The sequence below is a fragment of the Equus asinus genome, chromosome 13 (genome assembly GCF_041296235.1).
Source record: "Equus asinus isolate D_3611 breed Donkey chromosome 13, EquAss-T2T_v2, whole genome shotgun sequence".
In the NCBI taxonomy this organism is placed as follows: domain Eukaryota; kingdom Metazoa; phylum Chordata; class Mammalia; order Perissodactyla; family Equidae; genus Equus; species Equus asinus.
Window position 1 is genome coordinate 28,211,532 of NC_091802.1, and position 14,704 is coordinate 28,226,235.

A 14,704-nucleotide genomic window follows, 5' to 3' on the forward strand; every position below is an offset into this window, starting at 1 on the left:
AAAATGTGGTTGTTCAGTTTCTGACACACCAACACAACAATGCACACCTAAAATCACTGATCTGTATACTCTCCCATCTCCTCAATCTCATTTCATATGTTAACTTCTTCCAGCCATTTCTTGAGGCACAGACCTCAAGAAAGCAGAATTCTCTTGAGGCCCATATGCCAGCAAACAAAATTCCACTCTATTGAAAGGAGTAGAACAAAACAGAAAATGTAGGCTCCACATTAAAATGTTAAATACCAAGATAAATATAAAGAAAATTCGACTGTTTCTAGCCACATGCATATTAGCAACTAACACTATCACCCCCACAAACAGTTTCTGATTATTATGTCAAAGTAAAAATAGAATTCTCTGACTTGGTACGTGTGATCTTTCTGATTTTACACCAATGATTGGACAGATTTATATTTTCTTGATGAATAAGGGTCAGCACTGTGAAAAACCTCACTTGTAATAGGCAATAATGCAGTTTTGTTAGCTTTAGTTCTTTCTTGGATCTTGCTATTTCATCAGCTGTCATTTCTCTTGCTGTCAATGTTCATCCCTTTAAAAATCAGTCCTCCACCCATCTTCCTTTCTATTTATTATTCTAGTCACTATGAGTAGGCAGTATGAGTTACAGAAAAAAACTCAATAAGGCTCTGGGTGAAGTCCTAAAGAGTGAGGCGCAATTCTGTAGAGAATACACTTTGTGACAGCTACACGTGGACATCAGAGGTCATTTCCCCACAAGTTCTCATGGGCTAAAGCTGTACATACCAAGAAGACCAGGCTGTGCCTTAATCATCTTTGAATTTCCTTAATTCTGTGATAGGAATTTATTTATTGAACTGAAGTTGCTACAACCACAATCTCCAAGTAAATGGGATCTATTTTATTAATTTTTAAAGACATCCATTTTATATACAGAATTCTGGCTACAACCTAAGAAATGAATTGCTCTTGTTTCATTAGTTAGCCAATTTATTATGAAAAATTCAACAATACTTTAAATGGCAATGAAAGCTTAGCTATATAACTGTTGCCACCACAAGTTTGGATTTCTTTATAGGTAGGTAAGACGTTTCTAGACTGCTTTTTATGGGGGGAAAATTGTCAAACTAGTTGAAACTCTACAATGCCCGAGGAAAAGGTCTCTATGTTAAATCAAAGATACAAATTCCACATCAGTAGAAAACAAAATTCCACATTCTAAGAGAAAAAAAGAACACAATGCCAGAATTAAAATGAATCATGCCTACTTCCCTAACTGAACATGAGAGATTTTACTAAGGGGAATACACTGACTTTGCATCATGTAGACCTAAACTTAACATGCATTCATCTTTCATCTCTTATGTAATTAAAAATACTGTAAAATTATAATTTGTACATATGCTCTATTATTACATAATGATATAGCCAAACATTAATAGAATTATTACTATTCAATAGTGTTTACTCAAAACCATACTGTAGTATGGCGAGTTTGTTTTTTAATTCTGCCAGCATTTTTTTTTTTAAGCTTTTATTTTTTTCCTTTTTCTCCCCAAAGCCCCCTGGTACATAGTTGTATATTCTTAGTTGTGGGTCTTCTAGCTGTAGCATGTGGGACACCACCTCAGCATGGCTTGATGAGCGGTGCCATGTCCACACCCAGGATCCGAACCAGCGAAAGGGCCACCACAGCTGAGCGCTTGAAGTTAACCACTTGGCCACAGGGCCAGCCTGCCTAATTTTGACCACACAATTTTTGCATTCTATGCTAACTTTAGAACTTACCCTCTCCAAAAGATATAATACTACTGTGTGTTATACTGTGAGCAGTATAAAAAAAATGCTTGAGAATTAAGTTAATGACAAACTCAGTGAACTCAGAAACAAATAGGGGGAAAAAAGCCCAAACTTCCAAGTAATAATTTTCCCCGTAGTCCATTCTCCCTAGAAGCAGCCAAAAAAGAAGTGACAAAGGATAATGACAAATGACAAAGGATACAAAATAAGACAGACGTTCATGTGACATATAAGTACAGTAAGAAAATAAACATAAGCATATAAGATACTTAGGCAAAATAATATGCAATGATGGTCATCAGATAGAAATTTATCATTTTGTTGATCAAAATCTAAAAGCTTTGCTCTTCTACCTGAGGAGACAAGGCATAAATCAATACAGATACTTCCACAATGAGGATTAATTTATTTACCATTGCATATGAACCAATATATTTTGATGTCAAATATTCATAATTAACAGGTTAAAAATTGCCTACAGACTTATGTTAAGAGTGCCAAAACTCTGTAGCTGTTTCAGGAATAAAATAGTTAAAATAGCTCTCCTCCTACTGCTATGGCTATGTAGCTTTATGTTGAGATGCTAAGCCAAACATCATTTTAAGTCAGTGGCCCATCCAAAAAATGAATCACACACTCATACTCTAATTGCTAAAATGGAATGTTAGATTATGAGAATCAATTTGCTAACTTACTGATAAAGTTATAAGGGGATAACTTAAAAAAAAAAATAGCACCCCAGATTATCTAACATGAACTGCAAAGCAAGCAAATTGAATTTTCTCATTGAAAATGGCTTTCCAATGAAAAGGGCCCATCCTCATACATGCATTTCCCATGGCTACATGGAAATTCTTTCACTTACCAGAAAGACCTGGTTGGCACTTTCACTGAGAGTTGAGTCATCTGGGCTGTCAACAGGTGTCTGACGTGTAAACTTTGAATCAAACTGACTCACATCCTCTTCAGATTGCTTTATAAAAAAACAAAATGATTAGCAAACAATGAATAGTCTATATTATATTTATCAATCAAATGCATTACATACATTGGAGAAGGAACTAGATAAAGAGTTTTTTTCACACGGTTTGACTACAATAAAACATCAGAATTGTCTTAGGCACAGACTAAAGAATAAATACATTTGGAAAGTAACAAACGTCAAATTTTAAACATCTATTAAAATAGATTTTAGTACACAGTTATTCCTAATAAAAATCTGAATATCAATCTTTCCCTCTCACAAAGCTTCAGTGTGCCTAGTCCACTGGCTAAGTCCCTTCTTAGAGATAATTTGTTTACCTGGCCACTGCAGGTTTGTAATAAATCTGAAAAACTACTGAAGCGGTTTAAATACAAAACACTTTTGTAAGATGCGCTAGTTAAAATTTCTTCCCATAGCTTATTTCATTTCTTTAGATTTCTCAAGGAGCAAAAATAATATTCTATTATTCTACTCTGCATGAGAAAGAATATTATCATCTAAATCTAACCACCAGATCTATTTCTTTAATTCCTTCTCTCTGGAACATCAGACTATGTGGTCATGTCCAAAGAACTCAGGAACCAACATGAAGCACCAGCCAGTATCCAAAGATGGGAAAACTGAACATCAATAAAAATAACGACAATAGACTGAAACACAAGTATGCTCAAAGACGAGCTCAATTATACTAAAGAAAAAAAGCACACAATTCATTGGTCAATTTTTGGAAGATGCTAGGGAACTAATTCATTATTTTGAAAACTGGGACAGAAACAAACATTTACCCTGCCTTTCCTGAATGAACTGTACCTCAGGTAACCAAACAACTAACCTAAGAGTTTCTCTTTATGGGAGAATTCCAGCTAATAAAGAATGAATAAAAGTATTAGAATAAGACAATTTTGCAAACTCCTAATGAAATCCTGGACCTAGGACAGAGTTTCTCAACGTCTGCACTATTGACGTTTTGGGGCTGATAATTCTTGTTCTAAGGGGCTGGCTTATGCATTAGAGGATGTTTAGCAGCTTCCCCGGCTTCTACTCACCCCTAAGTATCAGTAGCGCCCCTCCCTAAGTTGTGACAACTTGTCTCCAGATATTGCCAAATCAACCCTGCCTGAGAACCACTGATGTAGGCAATGATCAATGACCACTAACATCCCTAAAAGATATACAAATATACATTGTCTCCTGATCAAAATATACAGCAATGGGGGCTGGCCCCGTGGCCGAGTGGTTAAGTTCGCGCGCTCTGCTGCAGGCGACCCAGTGTTTCGTTGGTTCGAATCCTGGGCGTGGACATGGCACTGCTCATCAGACCATGCTGAGGCAGCGTCCCACATGCCACAACTAGAAGGACCCACAACGAAATATACAACTATGTACCGGGGGGCTTTGGGGAGAAAAAGGAGAAAAATAAAATCTTAAAAAAAAAAAAAAAATATACAGCAATGATCAATGACCACTAACATCACTAAAAGATATACAAATACACATTATGTCTCCTGATCAAAATATACAACATCAAACTGGAGCAGGGAGGGATCCTAATCCAATATGACTGGTGTCCTTATAAAAAGGGAAAATTCAGACACAGACCTGCACACAAGGAGAATGTCGTGTGAACATGAAGGCAGAGATTGGGTGAGGTGCCTACAGAGCCAAGGAATACCAAAGATTGCCAGCAAACCACCAGAAGCTAAGAGAGGGGCATGGAACAAAGTGTTTCTCACAGCCTTCAGAAGCAACCAACCCTGGCAACATCTTGATCTCAGACTTCTAGCCTCCAGAACCATGACATAATAAATTTGTGCTAAGCCACCTAGTTTGTGGTACTTTGTTACAGAAACCCTAGCAAACTAATACATATACATTCTGTATTTTGAAGAAGAAAATTTCCAGAAAATCAAATTTAAAATAGGGTTGAATTGGGGCTGGCCCAGTGATGTAGTGGTTAAATTCGGGCACTCTACTTTGGCAACCTAGGACTTGCAGGTTCAGATCCAGGGCATGTACCTACACACCACTCATCAAGCCATGCTATGGCGGCATCCCACGTACAAAAAATAAAGGAAGACTGGCACAGATGTTAGCTCAGCAACAATCTTCCTCAAGCAAAAAGAAGATTGGCATGATGTTAGCTCAGGGCCAATCTTCCTCACACACAAAAAAATAGGGTTGAACTAGACAAAACAAAGCAAAGCAAACACAAGTTCCAACTACTTGAAATATTTAATTGTCTTGGGCAACCAACTTAAAAATAGTTAATACAGTCATTGCTGCTGGCAGTAGTTCTTGAAAAGGCTGTACAGAATAAAGATTCTGAAGAGAAGAGAGGATAGATCAAAGTTTTTTGAACTGTTAATAAATACAGTATTTCTGACTGCTCTGAGATTTTCTTATTCTAAAAAAGTACCAGGTCCCTCAAGTTTAGGCTTTCGTGTATACATACCAACAGAGGTTTAAAGGGGGGCTCCACCTTCCGAGCCAGCAGTTCTTCCCAATTAATATGTCTGAAGAATGGATGAGCCTAGAAAAAAACAGCAGGAAGAAAAGACTTCACTGGACTGACAAATTAACTGCCTATCTGAAGTTACCAATCACAAAATAAGCTATACTTAAAAGCAACTACATACAACCTTCACAAATACATAAAATTAGCATTATCTTCCCCTCAAACCACCAAACATGCCAATCCCTACTTGAACTTCTCCAGCGTCCCCAGGACCAGCTCCAAGACGAGAAGCAGCATTTCTTTTCAGCAGCTTTAGGGAGAAAAAAACATTGATGAATATTACTTAAGTCAGATCAATCATTTTTTCTTTACAGAATTTTCTTATCCATTTTGCCTTGAGAAAATATGACATTAATTACTACTAAATATTGTTTGGGAGTAAAAAAAAAAGAAAAATCTGCAAACAAACAAATTTATGCTTTGCCTGCAAACAATTGTAGGCTTTTTTGTTCAATATCTGTGTAAGATTCTTTATTCAAAATGTATGTTCACGTCTATCCATTTAAATCCTAGTTAAGTTGAGGCTTACGGTGTCAGTGCCTATTTAAGAACCCTACCTTTTTAAGCAGATCTCTGGCTTCTTGTGTGAGGTAGGGAGGCAAATTGAGTTTACATTTGAGGATTTTGTCAATTGTTTTCTTTCTATTCTCCCCAGTGAACGGGGGCTGAGAGTAGAAGAGAGTGAGAAAAATTAGCATATAAAATAACCAAATTTTAAATAACAGAATTATCCATTTCCTGAATTAGTCAGTTATACATAGAGATCAGAAATGTATGCTGTGATATGGGCTGATTGCTAAAGACCTCTAGTTTTTATGCAGCAGGACGAGAAATAGCAATGTCCTGGAAGGAACTAGGTTCCTACCATCAACTTTGTGTGATAATGGTGAGCCATGTGATTTTATGCTTCACTTTCTCCATTTATAAAATAAGGACAGTATCTATTTTGCAACTATTTCACAGGACTGCCATGACATAGATCATTTAAATGAAAATGTTTTAAAAAGTACTGGGGGCCTATACTACCACTAATAAAGTATTATTAGTGCTAAGTTTTTGAAAATAACTCCATTGGTAACATTTTCAAAAACCACAGGAAAGGTCTCTTGCTATAGTGATTTAATAACTACTCAGCACAGACCATAATACATGCAGCTTTTAACTGTGCACCTACTGCTCCAGTCAGCATGTCATACATTAATGCTCCCAAACTCCACCAATCCACAGCACGATTGTGGCCACTTCTCATCAAGATTTCAGGGGCCCTACAATGAGAAAAATAACACACCTAAAAAATTCACCCATTCACATATCACCTGAATTAGAATTTTAAAAATAATATATGCAGCCAAATGATGCTACAGAATAAATTTAGTACACTATTACTTAAACCAGGTAAAAGTTAGCTATTACCCCCAAACCAGTTACATTTCTTTCAACATGCAGCTCACATGTATTCTATTGTTCCACAAAATGTATGTGTGACTGTTCCATCATGAATAGATTCTTTGCATAGTCCAAAGTCTGTTAGTTTCACATGACCTACAATGAAAGATTATAGCATGGTTATTATGAGAAATCTAAGTATGTGCAGTGTTTTTACGTATCATAAAAGACAACAATCTATCCTTCCAGTTACTTTTTCTGCCTTAAAATTTTTTTTGAAGATATCAACAACTAGTAAGGTGCCATCCATAAAATGGGATGCTAACTCTTTAAGGCTAGGGCAGAGTCATCTTTTGCCAATGATATAATATATCTAGTATAGGGAAAGTAAAGATAGAGGAAAAAAGTGAAACAGCTTGTCTAAGGCTCTAGCTTTACCTATACTTAGAATCCTCTACCATCCTGAGAAAGCAAATCCTGGGAAAACTTGATGAAGTCTGGTTTAAGTACACAGACCCTAATAAAGATATTCTGCACCTTTTAAACTAAGGTGTGATGCTGTACTTCAAATATATAGCTTTTATCACAGTGAACTATGGCGTGATAGTTCTTAAAATAGTCTCAGAAACTCACTATAACAAGTTAGCTTATTCTGTCAATTGCTACCAGTTGGAAAAAGAAATGAAATTGCTACATGGCATGGGACCATCATCTCTGATCCAGAAAGTGAAAAACTCACCGCCTTACACAAAGAACATTTCAGTTCAAGTTTAGCTTTACTGAAGTGTCATTAGACATCCAGTGGTTCAACAACTCCAGGGACCCTATTATTCCAGGTTTATTTCAGAGAAAAGAAAAGGCAATGGCCTATTGATTCCAATGTAAATGTGTACTTCACTCTGACAAACAAGAAGAACTATGACCTTTATTTTCACAGAACCACCTCACATACTCAAGGTTATGGATCAAAGAAGTTGACTAGTCACTTCCCTATTCTATCCTCTGCCTTAGAATTCAGAATCAGAATCCACGTTTGGGGGAAGTCGGCAGAACTGAGAGGGTGGGAGATACATAGATTCCCATGATGTGCTTGGTTAAGTATAGCATTTCTCCTAAAAAAATAAAAAGGAAAAGAAAAAGCACAATTTGAAACATTTATACCGGCATCAGTTGTCCATACACCATTTTCTGTCTAAGAATTTAAAACCATTAACTACCTCGTGCATCTTTTTGTAGACATCTAAGGATCAGCAGCAGCTACCAGCTCCCCACATACCTAGTTGGCTGGTTGCTCCTTTGGGATGTGAGTGAACTGCCAAGTCTACTCAGCCCAGATTACTCTCGCATAAATTCAACTGTCTGTGGCAGCATGCAGTTGTAATCAAGGCTCACTTCACTGTACCTATAGCTATATAGAATATTAGTCTGTCTGATTTTTATGTTTGTTGTCACAAACAAACAGCAAGAGTAAACTGATGCCTACTAAATATTTATTTCTAAGGCTACATCAAATATTTTGGTTCAATTCTAATCCTTTCCTTTTTTACAGCATTAATAAAATTTATCATAAAAAGCATTGCTTCTAATATTTATGTATTTTCATCATTAAAGAAAACTCAATTTATAAACTTAAGATTCACTTTCCAATTTAAGGAAAAAACCAAAATCAGTGTTTGGACTGGCTTTTGGCTCACCACATTTTATGTAAGGATTTCAAAGGAATGACAAGCTATAAAGAGTAATGATTCAACCAGAAAAGGCAAGTGAGTGGCCAGTTATTCTCAACTCCCTCTAATCTCATCAACCCTAAGTACCTAAATACTTAAATCTCAGCAAGTATCATGATGCCATAAATTCTGAGGGAGAAATGTCTAATAGTAAATACATGAATATGGGGGTTTGAAAATGATCATGACCTGTGTGGGAGGATTTTAAGATGATTATTTACTACAGAATTGTTTACGGTATATCTCCACCTTGGTGATTAAGCATGATATTCTCCGGCTTCAGGTCTCTGTAGATGATCCCCTTTTGATGTAAATGCCCCAAAGCCATGGAGATTTCTGCCAAGTAAAAGCTGGAAACAAAAGTGATTTAATAAAATTAAAGAGTAATCTACTCAAAGCAGTTTATGTATGGAGTAAAATTCCTTGAAAGAAAAAAACATGCACCAAAGGCCAAATTCGTGGGGGTAGGGGTGGGTATGGTGGAAAGAGATGGCATAGGATGCTGCCAAAAGGCATGGAGACATTTATGTTTCACTTATTTAGCAAAACTATAAAATGTTTTATTTCAGCATTAGAACATGCTGCTAAAATTGCAAAGAACTCCAGAATATGCCAAACTGTCACTGGTCATGTTTTGTTCTGTCTGTGTAGTAACTGGGCCAATAGTCATCATGACCAAAGCAAATTTCTCCCACCCACTCCCAATTTTAAAATCCCGTAGGAAATAGGAACTTTGTTATTCTCAGAGATCAACTGTTAGTTTGAAGATACCTTATAACCTGACCCTTAGAAACCCACTCATCCCTTACTTAATACAGCTGCATATTTATATACAGCTCATCCCCACAGTATCTGCCCGCCCTCTTGCCAGCCAGCCCACAACTATAAACTGTGTGACACTCAAATTTATCTACCTCAAAAGAATAAAGGGCTGAGTCAACCCTGTCTGGATTCGAAAAGCACAAGGCACTGCAATACTGGCTGCATAACAATGTTGCAATCCTGCAGATTACTCCAGGATGGAGAGGGTGTGTCCTAGAGGACTGAGGCAGTTTCACAGCCAGCAGGACCACAAACACAGCCTCCAACATGGCTCAGAGAGCCTCCTCCAAAAAAGGTAACTTCATCCCTAAGGCTCTTAAATGCAGCTTCTGTGTTAGAAAAGGCCTGAAATTAAACAATGGAATGCAGTTTGGTAATTAAGGTAGAAAAACATTGACGTGTTTTCTATTCAATTAATGTGTAGGATAAACTGATTTATTTTTACCCAATACTGTCATCTCACAAAAGGATGTGTATATTTTTAATTTGAAGCAGATGCCATCTTAAGAAATAGGAGTGTAGGTCCCATCCTGGCCATAGAATCAATCCACAGCTGATGTGTGCAGGTTTATCACCTCCCTAACTGCACCTTGGGAACTGGAAAGTCTAAAAAAAAGAGATGATTTCTGATACTTTCCATTGTTCCACACATAAAGTTTCACTGGAAAACCACACTCACCCAAAGCCAAGGCAGACAGCTTACCAATTCAAGGAAAGAAAGCCCCAGTGAGAATGGTTCTGTTAGGAACTGGCGTGAAGAGCGTTCCACCCAAGGCCTGGGGGCAAAGGAATGATGTGACCTCCAATAACTGCCCAGTCCCAAAGCTGCTTCTCCCCCTTGAAGTCCTGAATGACTGACTGGCTCCAGAACAATTTATTGAATCATTTGGCTGCCCACAATGGGAACAGGGCTTTGCTTTTAATTACATAAATTATTACCTGAATCGATGCAAAAACAAAAATTCCACTTACCAGGCTGTGTCTTCCATAAATATTCCCTCTCTTTCCAACTGCATAAATAATTCTCCTCCTGTAAAGAAAATAAAAAGACATTGGAAATAAAACAATCTTTTTCTAACTGATTTCCAATAAGAGGGTTTGTGGTTTCCTTTAACCATAGTTAAAAAACATCAGCCCCTTAAAAATAAAAACAGATTCTAAAAATTATAGGCTTAAAACTAAGTCCCCAGGATTCTATTTTTAGCAGTGCTCTTATTCTTATGTAAAATACATGAGTTTTGGAATTCCAAATATTTTGAAGTCTATAAACTTCAAAATATTTATAGATTCCAAACCTGAAGTAAAAAATGTTAGTATATAATTAAACCACCCTTGCAAATGAGTGAATACCCATATTCCATATTTTCAGCACTCTTAAACTGGATGAACCTGGCAGCAGTGTGATAAAAAGCATGCCATGATTTGAGTATCAAAATAAATAATGACAATAAAAAGTTATATTCCACTGAATAATCTCAGAATCCATGAGTCCACAATAATGTAAATCAATGAACAGATAAAAACATTTTAAAATGGGAGAAAAGACAAAGTTCTTCGTTACAGTAGAATGCCAAATAATAAATGAAGGAGGCATGATGCAATAAGAAAAAGCACTTGGCAACCATAATAGATAATTGTTTCAGGCAAGAATCAATGGATGCTAAAACTGTACGTGAAAGTTTGATGAGATGAGATACTTTGAGATTATTTAAATATCTCCTCAAGATACTTATTATAAAGGGAAAACTTCAGCAGGGAAATAACTGGCAGACACCTTATACATGTGATCAAAGTTAACATCAACAGTAATGGGATAAAGATAAAAATGTCATGTACCTCCTGATCCGATACACAGAGAAGGACACAATGTCACTTTGATGGTCCTCCCAAAAATGCATAACCTGAATCTAATCCTGAGGAAATACCATACAAGCCCAAATTGATGCTTTCTACAAATAACTGGTCCATACTCTTCAAAAATGTCAAGGTCATGAAAGACAAAGAAAGACTGAGGAACTGTTCCAGACTAAAGAAAACTAAGGAGAGATATTATTCTATCAATGTTAATTTCCTATTTTTGATAATCTTAGTATAGTTATATAAGATACTGTTGTTGGTTTTAGAAAATATACACTGAAGTATTTGGAGGTAAAGGGAAATCATGTATGCAACATTCTCATGAAACAGTTTAGAAAAAATTACATACCTGTATACATGTGTGTATATACAAATATATACACACATACATATATATACATAGAGAGGGAGAGAAAGAGAAGGAAGAAACAAAACAATTGTGGTAAGATGATAACACTTAGGGGATCTAGGCAAAGGATATGTGGGGATTCTTTGAAGTATGCTTGCAACTTTTTTGTGTAAATCTGAAATTATGTCAAAATAAAGTTACAAGAAAGAAATGGCAACAGTCACAAAAAGCTTACTAAACTCTGCAGCTTTCTGTTCCATGTTACAGGCTATTGTGAAATCTCTGTTTTTCAGAAAACTCAAGTGTGTCTGCTGGAAATAGATATCTGAAATCTACAAATGATATCGGGAGCAACAAGTTCCCAAGAGGTGGTAAGCCCTAGAAAATCTGGATGACTTCCAATGTAAACTGCATAATCTACCAGTAAGGCTACATTAAACCAAAAAAACTCTTCTGTTTAAAGACGCAATTCCAAATATCTTAAATATTCTAAGTTTTCCATGTCAGTTTAGAAAGAAACACATTAATGGTTTATTTACAGTACCTTACCCAAGTGCAGTCAATGTGATGGCTCTGTAGCAATTAGGTGTTATTTTGTTAAGTAATTGATTACAAAGGGGTTAAGATAAAATTTTACAGATGAGGTAAAAACTTAAAACCTTTAAAGTTTCCTTCATATTTGTCTGCAAAAAGAAACATTTGGTCACATCTGAATTCCTTATGTCAATGTGTTTGTCAATTTTAAGAACTATTTGACCACATTGGGAAAAAGCATTTTTCCATTGGAAAATAATCTTTTGACCCAGTTTCTGGAGCAAATGCAAATAATTACACCAAACTGTGTGTACTGACCGCTGAGATACTCAAGGATGAGGTAGAGTTTTCCACCAGTCTGAAAGGCATAAATTAAATCCACAATGAAGGGATGCTTTACTTCCTCCAGAATATTCCGTTCTGCTTTTGTATGAGCTGTATCTTTAGCATTTCTTACTATCATTGCCTAAAGGAAAAGAGATGATCTATAAGAACAAAATAGTAGACATTTTTATTCTACAGTAAAAGGAAAATCTATTTTGTGCTTTTTTTTTTGCCAATATTAAACTATTCATCACAGCTCCCATGAGAGTTTGAGATAGGGTAATGGAAGGCATTGACTTCTTATATATATCTGCACTGTTCGGATTTTTTGCAGTGGACATGTAAATAAAACCCTAGAGATACTTTTTTTTAACATAAACAGATCAAATTTATTCATATATTCATTAACTGTTGAATGTCTACTATGTTCCAAACTCTGTAACAAGAAAGCAGAACTAACAGGTCTCTGGCCCATAGGAGGCTAAAGTCTCAGGGAAGAGATAAATCAACCAAGGTAAGCTATATGGGTGAACAGGGGAACTGCACCTGACTCGGCAAGAAGAATTCCTGGAGGTGATGATACCTAAGCCGTATCATCAAAAGTTATTAAGATGAAATGTGGAGGCTAAAAAAAGGGCATTCCCAGTGCAAAAGGGGCCTGACAGAACAGGACATGTCTAGGGACTCTGTAAATAGTTGAGTATAGTTAGAAGTGGTTAGAGATTAGGCTGGAGATGTAGCTGGAGACCAGGAAATGGAAGGCCTACACATCTAGGCAAAAGTAACAAAAAAAGCATATACACAAGGTTATCAGTTGCAATATTCGTTGTAAAAGTGAAACAATAGAAACAACCTAAACGCCCATGCATAGGATATTGGCCGAAAACCTATGGACTATCTACCCAATATGTAAGAAAGCTATAAAAAGAATGAGGAACATCTCTATGAAAGATGCAAAAGAGCATACATGGCACAGCAGTATACAGAGTATGCTACTTTTTGTGTAAGAAAGGGGAACTAAGAATATAAATGTATCTGCTTATATACGCAATAATGAACACACCCAAGATAAACCAAAAGCTAACGACAGTGGAAAGGCAGGAGAGGGAATGGGACTTTTGAGTACAGCTTCTCAATAAAAGTTCAAGGGTTTTATCATTCATTTTTTTCTTACCTAAACATCATTACTGTGACTATAAAATGGAGATTTTGAATTCTGAACCATGTTAATGTTTTATACATTCCAAAAATAAAATTCAGTCAACAAGATTGGGGGAGGAAAATAAAACTGAATACAACAGAAAAACATAAATTTAATTGAATATTACATTGATAATTTTACCACAGAAGGAGAAAAAAGATATTTAAATAACTTGATACTGCACACAGTCAGTGGTATATACATAAAAATTGCAGAGAAATCTTAAACCACACTTAGTAGGTTTGTAGCTGCCAGTAGTATTGGTATTATAATTCTCAAGCTATTATGCATATATTGTACAACTGAGCAAATGAGTAAATTTACTGATGTTGTCACCTGGCTCCTCACTGTGGAAAAATCATGATGCAAATATGGACTGAGGGAAGAAGCAGCCTATGGAATTAGACTGGAATTAGGGATATCAACATGAAGCCATGATTTAAAGCAAAAACTTCCTAGCGCTGTCCACTGAAGGAGCCAGAAACAATGAGAGTTTAGTAGCTATCAACCCAGATCTTGGTTTCTCTACCAAAAGAAACCAGGTTTCCTTGGAGAAACAGCTGCTTCTAGGCCAGGGTCAGGGAAAGAGCAGGGTAAACCTGGAGTACTCACTGTACCAGAAAGTAAGGAACTACTCAAAAACTGACACTGATATGCTAAAGGACACAGACGCCATCCTAATAGAGCTCTCTCTAGCAAAATTTGGGACAATTTGAGGAGCAAAACAAAAAATGAAAGAAATGGATAACACATTGAAAAAAAAAACATCCATACTGACTCCTTTTAAAAATTAAATTGAAAAAAGTAAGTACGGGGGCTGGTCCGATGGCATAGTGGTTAAGTTTGCATGCTCTGTTTCAGCAGCCTGGGGTTTGCAGGTTTGGATCCCAGGTACAGACCTACACACTGCTCATCAGCCCATGCTGTGGTGGCATCTCACATAAAAAATAGAGGAAGACTGGCACAGATGTTAGCTCATGAACAATCTTCCTCACCAAAAAAAAAAAGTAAGTATGAAAAGCTCTTCTTTACAGAAGAATAACAACTAATATAGAAAAAAATGATAAAAATAGAAAAGTTTCCATTTTATAACCACCATAGTAACATTTGACTTGGACACGAAACAATAGATGATAAAACTACTGGGTAAAAGATTATTAGGGCAGAATATTCTCACAGTCTCTATCATTCCATAGATACTTATTAATTACAAAGGGAAAAA

General features: G+C 36.3%; 1 protein-coding gene across 5 annotated transcripts in view; it reads right to left on the reverse strand.

Moving 5' to 3' along the window:
- Positions 1-14,704, reverse strand: part of RPS6KB1 (ribosomal protein S6 kinase B1) — a 44,609-nt gene that overhangs the window by 4,994 nt on the left and 24,911 nt on the right. For 2 of the 5 annotated variants that reach the window (XM_014856958.3, XM_014856959.3), the window contains exons 5-13: positions 12,276-12,423; positions 10,190-10,247; positions 8,645-8,745; positions 6,734-6,824; positions 6,457-6,547; positions 5,840-5,947; positions 5,470-5,532; positions 5,220-5,297; positions 2,648-2,755 (exon numbers count right to left, since the gene is read on the reverse strand). In XM_014856958.3, coding sequence (XP_014712444.1) covers positions 2,648-2,755; positions 5,220-5,297; positions 5,470-5,532; positions 5,840-5,947; positions 6,457-6,547; positions 6,734-6,824; positions 8,645-8,745; positions 10,190-10,247; positions 12,276-12,423 — 846 coding nt within the window. Of the gene's footprint in view, positions 1-47; positions 188-2,647; positions 2,756-5,219; positions 5,298-5,469; positions 5,533-5,839; positions 5,948-6,456; positions 6,548-6,733; positions 6,825-8,644; positions 8,746-9,309; positions 9,563-10,189; positions 10,248-12,275; positions 12,424-14,704 lie in introns of all 5 variants that reach the window. The other 3 variants (XR_001400556.3, XR_011493728.1, XM_070482866.1) reach the window with 3 other exon arrangements.